At 26.4% G+C, this 21,494-nt stretch overlaps 1 protein-coding gene across 2 annotated transcripts in view; it reads right to left on the reverse strand.

The window, feature by feature from the left end:
* LOC114125219 (glutamate receptor ionotropic, NMDA 3A-like) overlaps positions 1-21,494 on the reverse strand; it is a 131,514-nt gene that overhangs the window by 53,360 nt on the left and 56,660 nt on the right. For both annotated transcript variants that reach the window (XM_027988766.2, XM_027988765.2), the window contains 2 exons: positions 13,770-13,984; positions 10,732-11,130 (listed from right to left, as the gene is read on the reverse strand). In XM_027988766.2, the coding sequence (XP_027844567.2) occupies positions 10,732-11,130; positions 13,770-13,984 (614 nt within the window). The remainder of the gene's footprint in view (positions 1-10,731; positions 11,131-13,769; positions 13,985-21,494) is intronic.

Here is a 21,494-nt window from a genome sequence, read left to right on the forward strand (position 1 = left end):
GGATTATCCATTGTAATATTATGCAGAATACCGCTATAATAATACAAAATATGAATAATAATTGTTGGGAATTTTTGGAGAAGGTTGAATGTTATTATTTATTGAAATGTTCAAGTATTTGAGTTAGGTCAAGTTAGTTGTAAAAAATATGTAAAAAAATGCAATTTTATATTTACAACGTATCAAACAAATGGTAAAAAGGTGGAAAACTTATTTTTGTACATAAAAACCATAACTAGTTTATTATTTAAAAAGCTATACATTTGATATTACTTTTAACACCTTTTCACATATTATTTTAAATATGTAAATTTTTTTTTAAAGGCATCTCAAAAATGTGAATTTTCTACTTGTATACAAAAAACATACATAATATTTAATAGTATAATTTTGAGTAAACGTTGTGTATTGGAAAGTTGTTAACATTAGTAACAATATTGTACTCTATGTTTAAGTATTTGTAAAAAAAAAATAGGAGTTATTCCATTTTGTAATACTCAAAGTACAATACTATATTCGTTTTCCAGTAGAGTGTATCTATATAAAATGAAATTAAGTATTTTGAAACACTTGATTAAATGTGCACTCTCCTAAAATGTAATAAAAATAGATTTGAATATTAGTAAGTATCAATACAATATTCGTGTAAACTATGAACTTAAACTTATTTCTCATATTATGCTTATTGCTTATACATACTTATTTTATTATAGTTATAATTATAATTTGTATAATTTATTTTTTAGTTTTAAACTAATATTAATTATTAAATTTAAATAATTTTTCCCATATGAAAATGACCCATCTATAATACACAAACTAACTAATTTTAATGATTGTTCAAATCTATTTACTAGTTTATTTAATATGTATACAAAATATTTATGATATTACATTATAATCTATATCGTAATTAAAATCGTGATATTAGTTCTCCTTCAGTTAGACTACATCAATATTCTGATCAACTACTAAATCATATAACTAACAGATAGATAAGCTAGTATTAGCTTGAAAACGCGAGCCACAGTAATTCAAATGTTAATTTGTCAAGTTCATATAATATCAATTCCGATGTTTAATGGGCACACTAATACTCTTTCTCTACATGCTTGATCTCTTGTCAATACATACATGTTATAAAATACATGTATGATATATTTTATATTTATACGCAGATACATAAATCACGTATATGCATATACAATAAAAATCTTATATAATATTATAATTATAATTCTTATAAAAATATCATAGTTATAAATGTTAAATACTATTTAGCACTGTAACTAATATAATATAAAATGTGTTTAAAAAACAATTAACCATTATATCATTTAAATAACATCAAATTCGTGTATTTAAATAACTTAATATTTTAAATTATTAACGGATATAAAAATATACTCAAAAAGTAAAATTATATTATGTATTAAAAGATGGAGAACTGTTTATACATTTAACCATTTTAACTACATTTTTCATTCTATCTAACCATAACTTAAAATTTTAAACTATCTTTTCTTCCAAAACATTAAAATAATTTGCAGTTAGATTATAATCCGTTTTGAATTATTATTATTATAAAAATAAGTTCATAAAATATGTCAATGGTGTAAAAAAAATTATAATTATTTTAAAAATGATTTTATAAATAGCAATTGTATAGCAATAATTATTATTAGTTTTTAATGTTAAACTGTAGAATTTATTTAATACAAATCCTTATACCTACTGTGCATAAAATAATTGCTGTTTAAAGACAATTTATGTATTTAAAAACAATTAAAAGTTATCAATTAAACAATATATAGTGTCTCACAACTTTTTTTTCTACCGACTTAGTAGGTACTAACTCACACAAGTATAACATTATAAGGAAATATGTATATACTACAGTGGAATATAAAAAATAAATATTATGTTCCATAGAATTAAAATATGGGTCAACTCGGTTACATTTTTATTTGTTCAGAAGTTGAATGTTTTATAATATGAAAAATCTGTTTGGCATAATATATAAAACTTTTGAAAAATGAAAGAGTTGGAATTAATTTTGAAAAATATATTTTCCAGTTTTTTATGTGTTTGAATATTTTAAAATTCTGTAAGAAACGACGTCGTAACATTTTTTGTACATGTGTATTGTGCAATAAGGTCGAATTAATGGTGTTTTTTATAATGTGTTTAACATTAAAAAAAAAAAAAAATTGTAAATCGATCACGTAAATAGTAGATTCAAATTCACAAGGCTTCAGGCATGGTGCATAGACGAACTTTTTAGTCATACAGTTTGGGTTAAATAATCCAGATCCCAAATACGTGACCACACAGAATTTTTAACATTGTGCTACATGTTTTCACTTCCTAACTCTAGTCATGTTTGTCGAAGTACACAGTTTATGCATAATATATATGTATATCTCATACATTTTATGAAGAAAAATTGCATTTGAATCCTACTAGATTTTCATAATTTGACAATAAATATATAATAATAGTAAAAGTAACGTAGATTGAACATTTCTGCGATCGTTGGAAATAAGATAAATAAACAAACAATTGATGATATTTACAATTTTAAGATAAACCATTATTGTTTATAAACAGAAAATATATTATACTATTATTTACAAATCAAATAAATCCTTGTTAAAAAGTAAAGGAAATCGGTCTTATAATTGCTTTTTTCTCTTCTGCCCGGCGTATTGTGCATACCTCTACCATATTTTAGTGCATAAACGCAGTATAATCAAAATAATCTTGTTAAATGTAGTAAAACAAAAATGTCGACGTCAACCCAGCCGTATTGACTTTATTTTTTATTTTTTTTTTTTGATAGAAATAAGAACAGACAGAGGAAAAGTAAACATCCCCTCTTCTCAATTCGACATACCGGAAATTTTGTCCCAGAAGTTTTGCCGGCATAGAGATTATTTATTGGTCCGAGTTCAATTTCTTTTTTTTTATCGTTTCGTCATGCCACTATTACACCTCCACCACCATCGAAACCACGATCACTGCTACCAAAAACCCTAATATGAACACTACCACTGATGTCACCCAAACAGCGGCAGTGACAGTGCGTGTCGCGCCTTTCCCGCAAAACAGATAATGTCGATTCTGTCGCTGGCGAATCGTCCCGTTTCCAAAACCATTCATTATGCGTAAACCACGCCGATTAATCATTCGGCTGTTACACACGTGGTTATAGCCGGGGCTTAAAGAACAATAATATAATAACGACAGCTATGATAAAAGACTGTGAAACGTATGGATGCACGACTGGCCGAGAAAAGGACAGTGAAAACCAGTTATGAAAGCATCGCTAGACAACTTCAAACATTAATCATGGGAACGTCATTGATCTATAATATATATATATGTGTGTATGTATGTGTGTGTGTATGTGTGTGTGTGTGTGTTTGTGTGTGTGTGTAAATACATAAATGTGATATACACCATTAATGCAGGCAACCACAACTTCGGAATCAAGATCGAATAGAATGCTTTTATACGCGAGCACATCGTGAGCTACTGAATAGTGGCACGCTACGTTGTTTTATTTTAATCCAGTGTCTTTATAAACTAGTAAATTATTTTATGAATTCTACGCAATCCACAAATTTGAAATTATCATAAAATGGTGTGAATTTTATTTTTTCAAATCATCGAAAAAATTAAATTGTTCTTCTCTTTAAAGTACTTATAATTGTATGAAAATAAATAATTCAACTTTTAAAATATCAAATAAATTCATCAATGATCCATTTAGAATTGTATATATATATATAGATAATATATAAAGAAAAAAACCTAAAAATAAACTTTTGAGTTTATACACCATTGTCAAAATATACATAATAATGATTAAATATAACTGACTAGTATTGATACATTTAAAAATATAATGAGCTGAAAAGTAATTGTAGGTAGATAACATACACGATAGAACACTAAACTTGTATACCTACGACCTACCTATTGCATCTCATATCCTTGTGAAAATGTTACTATGTTAGTGACAAAAATCTGTAGTATACGAGACAGTGGTGTGATATTTTATTTTCTATACATTTTAATTAATTTGACTGTTAAATACATTTTGCTCAAACAAAAAATTCACATTCATTTGGATTAAAAAGATTTTATAGTATATAACATACACTATTATGATATAGTGCGTATTAAATTATATAACATTTCGTTTTTATTCATAAATAAGTATAATATAATGGAAAAACAAACATTATGCATTTATTATTAATGTTATTATATAATACAACATGGAAAATATAATTTCTGTAGAAAAATGAAAAAACCTAAATAATATTATGTAAAAATTAATCACAAATGAATTTTAGTAGGAATAAACTGAAACATTGAAACATAATACTTTGAAATAGTCATACTACTATTGAACTTAAAAACGAAAAGATATTTTTTTTAAACATTTTTTTTTTTTTTTAAAGACAGTTTTGAAATTTAAATAAAAAAATAAAAATCCCATTAACTGTATGGCTCAATTTTCGTGTACCTATTTGTATTAGCAAATAGAGATGAACAAAAAGGAGGTGTAATAATAATTTGTTTTTGTATAATATACTCTAAATATTCAGAATACTTAGTACCCACTATCCTAAATTGATTATCCTAGTTTCGATTAGTTATTAATAATTACTAATTAAGTTCTCTTAAAGATATTCAAGGCAAGAATAATACAAGAACGTGACAAAAGCTTTGTGGTATACTATGGTTAAAGAGTCTTCTTTTGATGTTGAAACATATGTGCATACGATGCAAGCATCGCAATAAACATTCACTAATTACTAGGAATTGAATTATAATGACAATTATACATTTCATTTGACAAATTTGTCAATAAATTATTGACGAAAAAATAAATGTCCACAATAAATAAAAGAAAAAGAATGACAATGAATAAACCATAAAACTAACGAGTTTTCAAAAATTTCCATTGAATTTTCTATATTTTTTATTCAGTATACACATACTTGTATTTCTTAAAAAAACACAAATTAAAATGATAAAACTATTTTAGTTATCAGTATTAATACCTTCTTTTACGTTGAATTGTAACATTCAACAAATTCTCGATAATCATGCAATTTCAGTTTAAGTTAGATTAAAAAAAGTATTAAAAAAAATATTTTTTGGTTGTTGATAAATGTTACATACTATAATATGTTTTATTTGACTTAGAAAATTTAAATGTTGATAGGTGAATAATATTATTTTATTATGAAACGTTATAATATATTTATTGGGTATATTGATTGCATCATAATCATTGATAAATATAAATAGAACGTGTTCAAACAATGGTAGATATAAAATAGATTATAATTAAAAAAAAAATATAAAGAAAAGTATCAAAATGTTGATACAAAACATAAATAGTATAAAATAAAATGTAATTCTAAATTTTGAGCAGAGGATAAATATTATGGTTTTACAATGAGGGCATGAGGCGCGTGGTATATTTTTTACGTGCATCTTGTATTACACTTTGCACGGAACGAAAGAAGAAAATTTGCTTTTATTTTCGATATTAAGGGTGGTTTTTATAAAACGTTTGATCTTATTTTTATTTTGACTGGATATCTATACATTTGGTGATAGAATGTTGAACAAATTAGAAGTATAAAAATTAATAAATACAACTGCCACACTTATTAAGAATTAATGTCTCAGCGGACGGAAAAAACCACTATTTTTCAAATAATAAATTGAACATTGACATTTTTTATGAATATAGAACGTACCAAAAACATAGAGGAGAAAAATTAAACAAAAACCACGGTATCAGATCAAGTCTTGGTCAAAACCCTGAAAATGAAACAAACACAATACAATTTTTCAAAACATCCCAAATATTAAAATTATTGGAAGAAAGCACCAATATTATTGTTATAAAACTTTATAAGATAAAAATTGTTTTAAAAACTATATATTTATATTGTATGAAACTAATTAATTCACTTTTTCTTAATGTAAAAGAAAACGCTAATGTTCGAAGCAGAATTTTTTTTTTATGTAAAAATTTCAAGTTCAATAAAAATAAAAATAAAAATTGAACATTGGTATTTTAGCGGAGAAAATTAAAAATTGAAAAAATGTCTAATATATGTATTGTAATAATAATTATACCATGGAATGTAATATACACACGCTGTTCAATGAGAATTTAGTACTATGATATTCTACATCATAAATTTATGATATTTTTCAAAATTAATTAAACCTACCGGATTAGTTTATTATTATACTATACTATTTTAATTTAATACAAGCTATTAGAAATATATTGTACTGACGCTATATTAATTGCTCAGAATTGTTTTTAAATATTATAAAATAATTATCTTCACATTCAAATTGAACACACTCATTACAGTGACCTCTACTCAATATCTCAAAGTATTCTCGAGACTTAGCTATTATACATTTATACAATTTAAGCGAATTTTCTGTTTTTTTTTTTACATGAACAAGTATGTAGTATGTACTGTAGGTACATATTACATATTAACTTTTACATTGGTATACCGTAAACTGTACAGCACGCATTGGTCTTATCTATATGACTTTATATTATATAATAGTCCTTTACAATTGTTACCGTGATGAAACAATGTTATAAATATTCACTTCAACGAGAAAAAAAACGTTAAAAGTCTACAGCGAACAAAAAACCCAATTACCTCTCGATCCGTGATGAAAATATTATATACCGAGTTTTGCAGTGTACGTACGTGTGCTGTGCTCGTAATTGTCATTGCGAAAAACGTCGGTTGGGTTTGTTTTGGGGAGATTTTCCATACATCGTAGACGGAATTTATCGATATTACATGACACAGTAACCCGAATACAGCGGTTTTTCAAGAATAGCGTTGGCACATGGAATAAACTAAGGATCTGGCACAGTTACCGATATGTATAGCTTCTATTATTGAACACGGTACCAGATAAACGTATTTAATCATACCATTAATATGATTGGAATGTATGATGCATGCAAACGTTTTTGAGGAAAAAACAAATCCATTAAAAATGAAAATTATTACTTATCGCGCGTTTGTTTTAAAAGATGACCAAACCGTTTTCTACTATGAGAAACGGCACACTTAATTATATTACGGAATGTACGTTCGAGTCAATCGATACGCATGATTGTCAACACGAGCTTGTGATGTACGGTCGTTCGGGAACATTCGCCATTGTCAATTTATAGTACGCATTTGATAAGAACAATTTTTTATCAGTTAAGTTGTACCATGAGGCTGTTGAATTATGTTATTATACTGATATAAGTAACAGATATAAAATAATATTATAAATGTATAAATAACATTTTTATTTACGTAATTAATGATTTTGTTCTATTATTATTATGTTTAAGTATTAAACATTTACTTATTAAGTGCACGTTTACAAAGAAATGCGTATTTTCACAATTTTTTTTAATAGCAAATTATGGCGTTAAGTTGAATACAACGATATTGTGTCTATAATTTAAAAATATTACGAAATGATGAAAGTACAAACTAAATTTATTTCCACAAGTAATATATTATATATAATATTAATATTCATACAAGTATACGTATAATCAATTCCTTTTGATATTATATATTTATAGAAGGATGAGATTGTTTTTTTAACAGTAAAAATTCTCTAAAAGATTAGAGTAGTCTTTATATAGATTGAAAAGTGGACACAGATGAGCCCTTTTATACTGATATTTTTTTTAAGATTCTCAATAGCTTTAGTAAGAACGAAAAATTGGTTTCCTTATAAATTAGGTTATTATAGAGAGCCACAAATAATATACTCGTATATATATATATATATATATATATCATTTTTACCTGAATAAAAAACAAACGATAAATTATAATCACGGCTTGTCTTAGGCTTTGGATATCATATTTTACAAAATCAGAAACACGTACAGTATTCTTAAATCTGAGGCGTATAAAAAGTTAATGATTTTATAAATGTACGATAATTATTAGTTTAATCGTGTTTTACACATTTTTTTTTATATAATATTATATATTATGTTTAATCACTTCTGTAAACTTTCAAGTTAAAAAATATTTAAAAACAATATCGCACATCTGTGGACTATAATTACATTTTAATTTAATAGCATAAAGAAGGATGCACTTACATTTTTTAAATTTACTATTTATATTCATACACAATTAAGGTATGCTCACCTATATACTACCTACTATATATAGTTATACTGGAATTACAAGTTCCCTAACGAGTTATAGTACTGCGTCCGAATCATTTTTAATTTAATTTTTATACGGACGTACAAATGAGGATCACTCATAAATTATTCAAGTACATTTCATCGATTAAAAGTATTAAGTATTTATAAAATATATTTACATTATATTTTTATCTTGAAATAATAGTAAATGATAATTTCTCCATCATATTCAAGCATTTACAAAGAAAATTGAATTATGATAATATTATAATATTGTAAAATAATCTGATTATCTTTATACCTACAAAATAATATAATTTTTATTTTAAATAATATAAAAATAATTTATAAATGAAAAGTTTATGTTTTTATAACTTAAAGGTTATTATCAAACGGGTCTGAGAAGAAAAGAAATTTCTACATTTTTGGATTAAAAAGATGTTTAGTTTTTTAAATTATTTCGACTTACTTTTCAATAAAACAGCACGATATAGCAATCACATCAATAAAAAAACCAATTCAATATGAATGTACCATGCCATCAAGTATATATATTATGTATGGTGTATAATATAAGGTAAACCACACACCTGATACCTATGCTACAATATAATAATATTATATTTCAATGAAACTATACTGGAAATCGTCCAATTCATCAAATTGATAAAAGCGATCTTGGTTAAGTCAATATAATGATAAAATTAAAAGTTATTTTCGTTATCTTTTGAATGATCGATAAAGGGAGAAACGTTCTCAATGTAGTTAATGAATCGTAAAAATTATTAAAGACAAATTTAGTGATTACGCAAACATGTGCAGGAATAGAACAGTTTTTATCAATCTTAGATACTTATGTTTCTTGTACTTTTTTTCATTTTTATAAACTGTTTAAAATTAAAATATAAATGTTTATTTTTTAAATGCATACTACATAGTCATATTTCAAGATTTATAAGTATTTTTTAACGAATATTCAAAAGCTCAGAACAATAAAGTATAACCTTAAATGCCGACATACCTTGGTAAATTTATTTTAGGTTTAATATTTTGTTAGCATACATATTCTTGATTCTGTTATATTAGTTACAAAAAGTTTATAATCCCATATACCAGCCAAAAATAAAAACTAATTGTTTAGTAGTCATTATATTCTGCACATTCGTATGTAACTTATGTCTAACAAAATATTTTCATTTAAAAACATACAAATACATGACTGCCTATAAGTTATGTATAATGTATAATATAAACTCTTATAGAATTGAACAGCGAAAAATAGCATGGCCATAATATCTTGAAACACATTCCTCATATTATTTTGTTTAGTCTGGTTTTCTCAGTATATTATGGTAATTTATGATATAAGGTTCGAAAATGTGTGGACAAAATAAGTATTTCAATGATAAATGATGGTAACACGGCGCTTTGGATAGGCAATATAGGTACACTGTGAACATGTAGTCTATTTCTTGGTATCTTATGAAAATAATTTAATAAGAAACGTTAAATAGATTCACAATCGGATAAAGTAACCATTATAAAATATATTATCGTATTATAACTAACAAAAAATTAAAAAATAGCTTTATATGTGCATGGAAAAATTGTGTTTTAAATTACTACTTTTACTATACTTATAAAATATAATTAACATTGACTTATCCAAAGAATCAGTTTTATTAAATTATATTAAAATACAACAAAAATGTGCAGTCGACATGCTGAATTATGTATCATATTACGAATTTACAAACGTCATCGTGAATTAATTATAATAATAATTTAAAAAAATGATATATTATGATACTATGATTCTCCAGTTTAATTTTAGTCTGTACCATACTATATTTAACTGTATACTAAGGAATTTTTATTTTTCAATATTTATAACGCATGTATTTAAAGTATTAAAATTAATTATAACTATAATATGGATTTTAAAACTAAGTACTAGTATATTTTTGAAATATTCTGGATTCTATACAACAATATTCTAGATTTCCCTTAAATAGATGAAAGATAAAAAGATTTTGGTTAATTTAAATGATTTTAAATATCTGAAACATACCACAGAATACGACAAAAATAGTACAAACATCACATAATATAATTATTGAAGTTCATAATGGTTTTTTTTTACTTTTAAAAACTATACAGTATAGTTGAACTCAGAAATCAATAAGCTTACAAAAAATTAATAATCATATTAAATCATTCTGAAAACTACCTCAAGTACGTTTTATTGAGATGAGATCCGGTTCAGTGTATATCCAATAATAGACGGCATAGTCATTTGCAGAGTTATCCGAAAGTCGATTTCATAAATTTAACAGCATGTGATGATAAGGTTTTCAACAAAAGCACGTCTTATTGAATTTCGATGACAACATTAAATTATCATAAGATAGTCTATCATTTTTCGTTAGTTTTATTTCAAATTCGTGGTTGGGGTAAAAATATAATAAACCCTGTCAGCTCACCTGTGCAAATCGCTCGGGAACTCGGGGCCCCGCAAAATGTCCACGCACGCATCACTGACCCTGGACAACTTGGGTGTCCAGCCCTCGCACCTGGCCGACATCACGTCTTTGATACACTCGGAAAACACGCGCACTGCCGCCCTGACGGTGTGTTTGTCCTCCTGCGGTGGTACGACAGGACGCAGGGACAGCATTCCCACCGGTACGTTACCTCTCCTCTTCCCAGTTGCGTTGACACCGCCACCGCTGCTGTTGCCGATGTCCAACCACAACCATGCCACGTTGCCGGTGGGTAGAAGCCCGAGCGCGGCTGCCTGGCGCCAGACAGTTTGTGCTGAGTCCCGATCACCGACCACCACCACAACAGAAGCCTCGGAAGTCGAAAGTTCTACCATAGATCTATAACACACAAATATATAATGTTATACAAGTACATAACATAATCCATAGACCATGCTCATCAGAGCATTTTCAGTTTTAGTTTCTTAGTTGTTAAACTATTTATACTAACGATAATAGTCCTTAAAAATAGTTTTACTCAAGTATAAAAATTGTGTTATATTGGATTCAGTATAAATACTAGAACTAGTTAAGAGAATAAAAACGTTAATAAGTTAATAATTATTACTATTACTTATGTTGAAATTAACTATAGGTTCATATCTCCCAAAGCCATCATTATCGACCAATTGGATATTATTTTTAATATACATGTTTAAATAACTAAAAAACTACTAGTTCATATTTTGAATTTGGTGTATCTCAACATAAAAAAATCTACTAAATAATTTTCAGTAGAAAAATAGGATTATCATTTAAAAAACAAAAGTTTGTATCTCAGTGGAATACTTTTTAAGTAAGTAATAAAAAACTTTTTTAGCATACTTAGAACATTCCAAAATCAGGCTTAGAATAACAAAATTATTGAAATTATTAAAAAAAAAAAATAAGGTTGAGCATTGCTGAAATCTTCTTGTATATGAGTTTTATCTTCAAGTAAAATAATTTTGAATATTTAATAATTCCTCCTATATAATAAACATATTATATGTTTTCATCTAATGTGAAATTATTTAATTTCTAAAAAAATTCATAACTCAATACTAAGTTCACGTGCACACTTAACTATTGCTATTATTATTATTATGTCGTAGAGAAAAATTATCAGGGTTGTTATATAATTGTTACAATAACCGATGATAACTTATAGTGGTATAATTCGTAATTATTTTCTCAATGAATAGGTTTTTTATTTTCACTTTTAGTTATTATAAAGCATGAACAAGTAGTGAAACTCCGTGTCTTTTTACCACAGTACTTTGTTAGTAAAAATTTAAAATTTAAGATTATTTTATCAACATCGAGTAATAAAAAACAATTAAATATATATATATATATACATTTTTTTTAAAGCTTTAATCCGTCTGTGAATATTTTTACTGATAGCTAGCAAAATAGAAAAAAAAAACATAAAAATATTATCAAAGAATTTAATGATTTTTTTTAAGTTTAAAAAATGAACATATATATTATTATCATACTTCATTTTATTTGAAAATATTAAAAAATTTTTAATCTGATTACCAGTTTATTAAATTTAACAAAATGTCAACATTATTTTTCACTAATAAATTCATTATCTCCTATTCTAGTTATTCGAATACTTAACAAAAACCAAAAGTTCTTACTTTGGAGAAAAGATACAACGGGTTTGTAACTATTTTAGTCATTTTATTAAGTTGCTACAAACATAAAAAATATATATTATCGTAAATTTTTGGCAGTTTTAAAAAAAAAAAATAATAATAAATAATATGATTTCGATAAAATTTTAATATTAAATGCAAAACAACAAACGTAATATGAAACAAATATTGGTGATTTCATCTTAAATTGTGTATTATTTAGAAAAAAAATTCTATTTAACTAGAATTAAAAAATATATTATTATTCTTAAATATATACAAAAAAATTATTTCTCGTAGGTATTTCCTTTAAGAGAAAAACAAGTTTTTTAATTAATTGCATTTTTAATGCTAAATTGTTTTATAAAAAAAAATTTATTTTAAAAATGATTGGATAAACTTAGAATTATTTCATTTTGGGCCTGCGATAGATGTCGCGTTTAAGTAGCAGTGCAAACACTGAACACCACAACATTGCCCAAATAATTTTACGAACGATTTATCGTATTCAATAAATTATTATAAGGAATAAGTATTATTGTTATAGACTATGTGCATAAAAACTTTCTTTTATTGTTATAACTTACGTACTGGTGTACTAAGCTATAATTTTCTGTAATAATATACACTAAATTTTTAGGTATTGAAAATTATTTTTTAGTTGAACGATTTATGGTAATTGGATGTTAGTTCATATGAGATTAAAACTGAAATATCACGAGAAACGGTGAGGTAATACCACCGGACTATTTTCTGAAAATTATAAATATAATATTACCATAATAATAATATTAGATACACACATTTTCAATTTTATTAAGAAATCGATAGCATGTTATGGTATCGTGTAATGCTCATAAAAAAAGAGCTAGAAAATTTTAATAATGTTGTAGACTATGAAAAAGATTTTTTTATTATATAATTTATTCACACGTATATTTAATAAAAAAAAAAAAAATAATAATGTGAAAAACTTTAATAATTATTATAAAATCAAATTTATGAAAAAAATTCAAATTTTTTAAGTATTATTTTAGTAAATGTAAGCTTACAATCCAACCATATAATGCTCAAAAACTATAATTCCTTAGTAAAATAATAATTAAAGCAATCATTTTTGTGATAAAAACTTATAGTATGCATATTAAAAAAAAAATACTAAATTTTATTAAGTTAATTAATAGTTTAAAAAAAACATATTTTTTGTTAAAATACGTATTTTAAATTTAAATGATAATAAAGTTTAAATAAATAGCATTTTTAAATTAGTCAACTACAGTGTTCAAAAAAAAAAAAATCTATATATAAAACTCAAATTACATCATTATTATAAAAGATTATGGATTCGTATACCTGAATAGCATAAGGTCTGACGAGTCTGAAGATATTGGCACTGACGTATAACTCAACGGAGCTTTGCTGAGCATAGTTTTGACTCTTTTGTCTATCGTTATCGAGTGCAACACATAAAATTTATACCATCCGGTGTGTAACAGAAACGATCTGAGGGCAGAAAATAATTCCCATGGTGTGATTGATACCCTGACTACCATATCATTCCAGCGTTCCTGTAACAAAAATACAAACTGTTATATAAGAAATCGGACGAGATCGCCCTAATACCTATGATGTTATATCACGTTTAAATCATAATAATATAATAAAACTAGTGTTGGTATCTGCTTAATTTAGGCTAAAATAATTCTTCCCGATAGGTCTGACAACAGTTTGGTTGATAAAATAAACGGGTCTAACATTGTTTTATATAATGTCTTAGAAATCTATCTTTAAAATTACAACGCATAGTTATACAGACACGGTTTTATTTTACGGTTGTTGAAATTTACTTTTAAAATAAACAGTATTATAACTTTTAATTTTTAAAATATATAAAATCTACTGTCTGCAGAATCATCCTTTAATTCCATATTCTGAATAAGAATATTTTGTTCAAACAAAACATCGATCGATTATTATTTACGAATACTTAAATATATAATTGCTGACACGTAGTAGATGATATAGAAAATAATGCACAGTCATGCAATCATCAATAATTTTAACTTTTAATGGTTATAAAAGGTAATTAATAATTATGTTAATCAACTACTATATTGTAGGCTTAAAATACTTTGATCAATACATTTCAATATGATTATGGATAAAACATTCAGAATTGGTAGTAAGGTTTTAATAATAAATATCGAAATTCAAAATATATATATAAGGAATTAATTTTATTATATTATTTTTATTTTTTTTTTTAAAAAAGGTGTGTACAAATAAATAATAATTGTTGATGTACGCAAACAAATTTGACAAAATGTTTGCTGCCATATGAAAAAATCTTAATTCACAATAATCATGTGCATTATATTAAATTATAATAATATATTCCGAGTTTGATTACTCTCTGCTCTCTGATCCTACTGAATGTATTCCTGCATCCTGCAGTAGATTATTATTATCCAAGCAAAACAATGAAATGTTTACATTTCAACGAAAGTACTATTATATCCCAAATTCCCATAGCAAATATCTCAATACAGGAACAATATAATAACGATCATCATAATGTAATACACTAAAATATAATAATGCATGTACACGCATAATATTCAAACATTGATCATCATGACTCCATTGGGACTAACAATATTCTCCTCATATTTATAGAAAAAAAAATTGATACGATTCTTTATTAAGGATAAAATCCTATTTTATTATCAAACTAAAAATTAATCCGATTTTATATAATTTAATATAGTTAATATAGTTTAAATTTAATTAATAATGTTTTTGATTTTTAAAAGCTCTCATTTATACAATTGTCAAATATAATCAGAAATATAATAAATACTAAATCTACTTATTAGTTCTATTTAAACTTATTAAATGACGAATAATTGCTGATGAGTACAAACATAACATGATGGGTATTTTTCTAACATAACCGATAAAAGAAGCTAGCATGGTCGATTATAATTATTAAATACTTAGAAATTATCATAATGAAATACTGCAATATTATTATTGATAAAATAATATCGATGAAATGTATAGTAATTACTAATTAATAATGGCGACCGTACATTATTTACGTGTCTTAGAATCCATACAGAGACTTTACTATAATTTAATAGAGATATAATAAATAGGAACCTATATAATACTCGTAGTTATTCATTTTTAATTCAACTTTATTTTTAATATAATAGTTTGTTATATTTTACTTATAAGTATTATTCATAGACTTAACATAACTTAGACCAGTGGGGACTATTATATTTTCTATATTTATTTGTAAATAAATAATAATAAAAAAAATTTATTTTCAAAAAAAAAAAATAATAATAATAATAAAATTAAGAAGGTTTAAAAAACTACCCAAACATTTTTCAAATTTAATTTATGATGAATTTTTTCCAAACTAATAATAAGAAAAAGTTAACATTTATTTAGATATTTATATTTTAATTTTAAAGGTATCTTAATTATAAATTATGAGATAAATGCACACATTCATTAGGTAATATCTTGATAAGTATTAAGTAAATTAGTTATATTGTTCATTAACATCCATAGATTAATTTTAACTAATCAAAGAATAATTATTTTAAGCTTAAAACTGATTTATTTATATATATATATTGAGCTTTTAAGAGAAAGTAAAACTTTTTAATGGAATAAAAAACTATCTAAGTTCAGATGATTTTAAACTATTCAACTTAAACAAAATTATAGGAATTGCAATTTTCACTACTCTTCTTCAAAAATTATTTTCATGATAAAAACTTGAGTCAAAATAATAAATTTAATGTTAGCATTAAAATTATTACTCTCTTTACATTAATAGTATATTATTCTATATTTACCGAAACATGTGTCCGATCAAAAGCTATTGACAACTATTGAACAATTTTGGAAAATCATAAATTTCAATAAAATGTGGATTGTAAATCATCATGACATAATATTATAACAGTAATAATAAAATGATTATATTAGTAAAATATATGTGTATTGAGTACATAAATATAAATTTAAAGTAAACTGATCCCTCAAGAAATTCTACATTTTAGTAAATTAATAGAATCAAGTCATTGTTTTATTTTTATATGAACAGATATTTAATATATTTTTATATAATTTAATATATTCTTGTATAATTTATAATTTAAATTTACTTTTTATTTCATTTTTGATTGAATATAGATAATATAAGATAACTTATATTTTATTTATGAAATTAGTTTTTGAATAAATGACAATAATAATAATAACATATTGCAGTATAATTATTAAATCTTATAACAATATTATACAATTTTTCATGTTATTAGAATAACACCCAAATAAATACAGTAAAACTTCTATAAAACAAAATCTTTTGAGAAATAAAAAAATTAAAATTATAGAGGAAATCGTCATCTACAATTACATATTTTTAATATTTACATGCATATTTCATATTTCATATTCCATATTATATTAAAAATAAACATAAAATATTATATTATACATACATATTATTTTTTAATTTTTTATTTAGAATAGCTTCGTCAACTTTTTCCTAAACATACTAAACATACTAAACATACACGTTCATTTTTTTTCTACTACCAACGAGCGGCGAAAGAAAATGCTTACACTTGTTTCATTATGTTTTCACGATTTTTCGATATTGTTGAAAGAGAACTTGTCGGAATATCATATTTTTTGGTAACATCTTTTTTTTTTTTTTTAACATTTTAGTCGACTTTATTTAAAATTTATCTCAATTAATAAACATTTATGTTTTTGCATGTTTTTGTAAATATAGAAAAAAATTAAGCGTACGAATACATTGACGTTAGTATCGAAACTGTGACATGTAGCATACTAACAAAGTAACCAGTTTGCCTATTAATGCCTTATTTTTATCGGATTTTTAGGTGTTTAAACTTTAAGAACAATATTTATATTAATATTTTTTAGTGACAACATTTACAAAAATAAGTTTGTTATCTAATAGTAAATAGAAACATATTAAGCTTCGTTAAATACTAAATAGAGATCAATTTAAGAATGATTAAATAATGAAAGTCATGATTCTTGTTTCTTAAAATTAATTCGTTAAACAGAAAATTTCATTAAATATAGAAGTTCGTTGTATGGAAGTTTTACCGTGTTATATTATAACGCACACACGAGCGGGTGCGTGCGGTCGCGCATGTGTAATATTGTTTACTTTAATATTTAGATATACATGCACATTATTCTATGGATGAATGCGCGAAAACAAAATACACAGTAAGTTTGTATGGGTAAATATTTAAGCAGTGTATGTATTTTTGGTTTAATAAAAATAATACCATTTGACATTAACATTTTTGTGCTTCTATTATGTTTAAGTTAAAACACAATAATTTACTGGAACATTTCCAGTGCCTTTGAATATTCTTAACTTCTTTAGGCTAACAAACAAATTCACAAAATAGGCACTCTAAATATATGTATCTAATTGTATAACCAAAATAACATTTTAGTGGTAAAATCAGAATTACCGATTAGTTAATTTTACAAAACTACGTTATTGTAATTTACGTTATATGAATTTTAAATATTTCTGGCTAAACATTACTAATTTGAATTACTTGTGTTTTAATAATATGTTGCAATGGAAACTCTATACTTGAATTAATATTTCATTGATACAAGAATTATTATATAGAGATTACTTCAAGTGGCCTAGTCATTATTCTATATGCCTACGTCTTCGTCAACCATATCCCTTAATGTTTTGCTCAGTCAGATAAATATATTTTTATATACTTCTCACATTAGCCCTTTTAATATTAGAACAACTTTTCTATATCTTCTTTGACACGTAGTTTGCTGAACCATATTATATATGATCGAAATGTTTCAAAATGAAATGACAATTTTAAAATGTGACGGCATACTATCACCTCAGAAACCAATTCGGTTATATATTTCTTGGGTGGATTTCCCATTTAAAAATCAAATCATAATATTATTATCACCACAATATTTTCAGACCTCATGCATCCCATTTCTATATTCGAGTATTTTCTGATTTTAAATGAACTATAATTTCATTTTTGCAGGTCAACAGCTACTTCTTATACCATTTAGGTAAACTTAACTCCCTTTAAATACAATCCTGCAGGTATTTTCACACAGACAGTATAGGTTATCCGTTATTCATGTTCTACACCTAACATAGGCGCCCAGAAGGGAGGTCAAGCTGGGGTTAGGTGTCACCTAAATACTTATCATACTTAAAATTGTATTAAACGTGTCGACATTTCACCACTATTTATATTTGTCAAATACTCTTAGCTGGTTAGCCGGTAAATTGACAAGTTTGTGTAGATAAACGAGTACATTTATTTCTACCCAGTACGCGCTGTCTCTTTCTATCTGAAATTATATCACATGTGTTAAATAATGGCCAAAATGTAATATTGTCAAATTTTAGCAACCTAAATTGTAATAAAAAACAATATATACAATATATAATATGTACACAGTAAAATTTCCAACTCTATAATATATAGACTGCCTATTTGTTATACAACATACATCTAACTTATGCGGTAAATTATTTATTTTCGTGTATTACATAATAATAATAATATACGTAGTAGGTATATAATATTATATTATATACAACATTTCTATTGCATTTTGCGTTGAATGAAAATTAATGTCGCACGTGAAATAATTTTCCCCCATGTATACTTATATCATATATGTGATATCTCACTATTTATGAGTTGGAGTCGATAAATCACGCTGTTATTATTTATTTAAACAGAAATAAGTTGCATGCATTACCAACACGCCGTCGTTGGTGGTAGCAATAATGCTTCTTCGTTAAATTAGATTCGAGCGAGCTGGAAACAATTATTATTTGTGGTCACGGTGGAGGCAGTTTATATTCGATTTTTCATACAGTGATGCGTCGGTATTTAAAAAAAAATACCTACACGTCTCTTTGTGTGACGCACGTAGTTGTATTATTAACAATTTAATTTTTTCCTTCATTTATTTCAATATTTTAACCTCGGTATGCCACTATTATTTTCGCAAAAGTTTATATTTTTTTTGCCAACGAAACTTTGCAGTTCGTTACAATTGTGTTTGAACTAAAATCATTTTAACGTCAAAACATTGAATTTAGCAATGTTTAATTGGAAAAATAATTGTTCTATGCTTATTGACCGAACGTAGGTTGATTAATTAGTTTACCTCTTTTTCAGATCAAAGTTGTTAGACTATAAACTATTTTTATTTTCGATTCCAGTGCAAATACTTACTATACTTCAGTTATTTTTTTTTCTCACTTTCTTCAAAATCATACATAGATTGACCAATGACCGTCAACAATTTAAAACGAGTTTTTAGGATACCCCTTACGATAATCGATAACACTTAGCTACCTATTCAAACGTTTCGATTATTAACAGACGTACGTACTTATATATATATATATATATATATATAGGTATGTACATATAGAGTGAGAGGGAGCTAATCGGTAGGCGATTTGAGTGCATAATATACGCCGCAGACGTTGGTGAAACAATATTGCAGCGCGGAGGACCTCTTTCTCTCTACCTACAACTCCGCACGTACCATTTCCCATCGCCATCCCCCCCCCCCCCAAACACGTCTCTGCTACTCTCCGTCTAGTCCTCGTATATATCTGTATGTATATTGTATGTATATATACACACGAACGAACAGAACAAGCGGGTCCATTAATTTCCTGGTGAATTCAATTTCGGACCCTCGATACATATATTACATATATCCACGAGCTCGGGCCCGGGTGCACACAAATTACAATAATACACCACACGCGCGCGGTTCTAAACCGCACTTCGACCGACGCACGGTCGACGGTCGTTTCTCGTTTAACTTTGTGCCGTTGTTGTAGTAGTAATATTATTATGCGCTCCCGGACTAACGTGGCCAGGGAATTGGTCGCGGTGGCAGAGGAGGATAGCTGATGTAGATGGCGTCCGCGATACGCGTACCTCGGGGACGTTTTAAGATTATGCGGCTTATCGATGCGCGACGTGTATAAAGCCTCAGCCTCGCGGTGTGAGTGTGCGTGTGTGAGTGTGTGATATGTGCAGTGTGCGTATCAGACGCTCTTCCCAGATTTATGGTCACGACTCTCTCTTCTCGTCGCATCTCATCGTCTGCCTAAGTACTAAGTTATATGCTTGTACATCTTCTCCTTTTTCTCCTTCTGCTTTTTGTGCTCATTAAAGACCATTAAGGTCCATCATCTCATCAATAACATTGATCCTTTTTTCGTGCGTTATCTACCCCAATCATCATGAGAATTTTTTTTATTCTATCCGACCAATATTTTCCGAGTCGTTTTGAGTTCCACGGATATTCATACACATATTATCCAACTGTTGACTATAATTATTCAAACACTAGCTTTTCTTCATAAACTTCTCAGTTCGTGTGAAACGTTCTAATTTCAAATTCGCCTTCTACATTCGTTTTTATCTCAAAAACAAGTCATCCGTGTTTTCCTTTTAAAACCATCCGATTTGTTCTCGTCCGTTTCAACAGTTGCCCGAGTAGCGCACGCGTATAGTTTAACCAGGATTTTGTACGATTTTATTTCTGATTTTTTTCAAAGTAATTTTGATTTGGACAGTGGTAATAGTCAGAAGAGGCATCTGTTTGCAACTATCGTTCTTTCTTTTATCTGTACAATACATAGAAACGTATACTAGCCGTCGGAATCAAAATTTATACGTACACTCGTGAAAACTGAATGCACGTCTTTTGGGCGCCGGTAAGGCGTGTGTAGTATGTGTATGCGTAAGGAAGCGTACACGCGTGTGTGTTTAAGTATATTATCTAGTAAATGTGTTTTCGCGCCCTAGTGCGATAAATGAAAAAGGACGTGTTGTGATGAAAGGGTGCGGGTGCGAGTGTTCGTGCGTATAATAAGTTATGCTATTTGAAACCAGCAAAGAAGTTCTTTCTCGTCTATTTGTCAATGTCCCGGCGGTGGTGGAACGAGAGTAGTTGACAAGA

This window comes from Aphis gossypii, chromosome 1 (genome assembly GCF_020184175.1).
Source record: "Aphis gossypii isolate Hap1 chromosome 1, ASM2018417v2, whole genome shotgun sequence".
NCBI classification, from domain to species: Eukaryota; Metazoa; Arthropoda; class Insecta; order Hemiptera; family Aphididae; genus Aphis; species Aphis gossypii.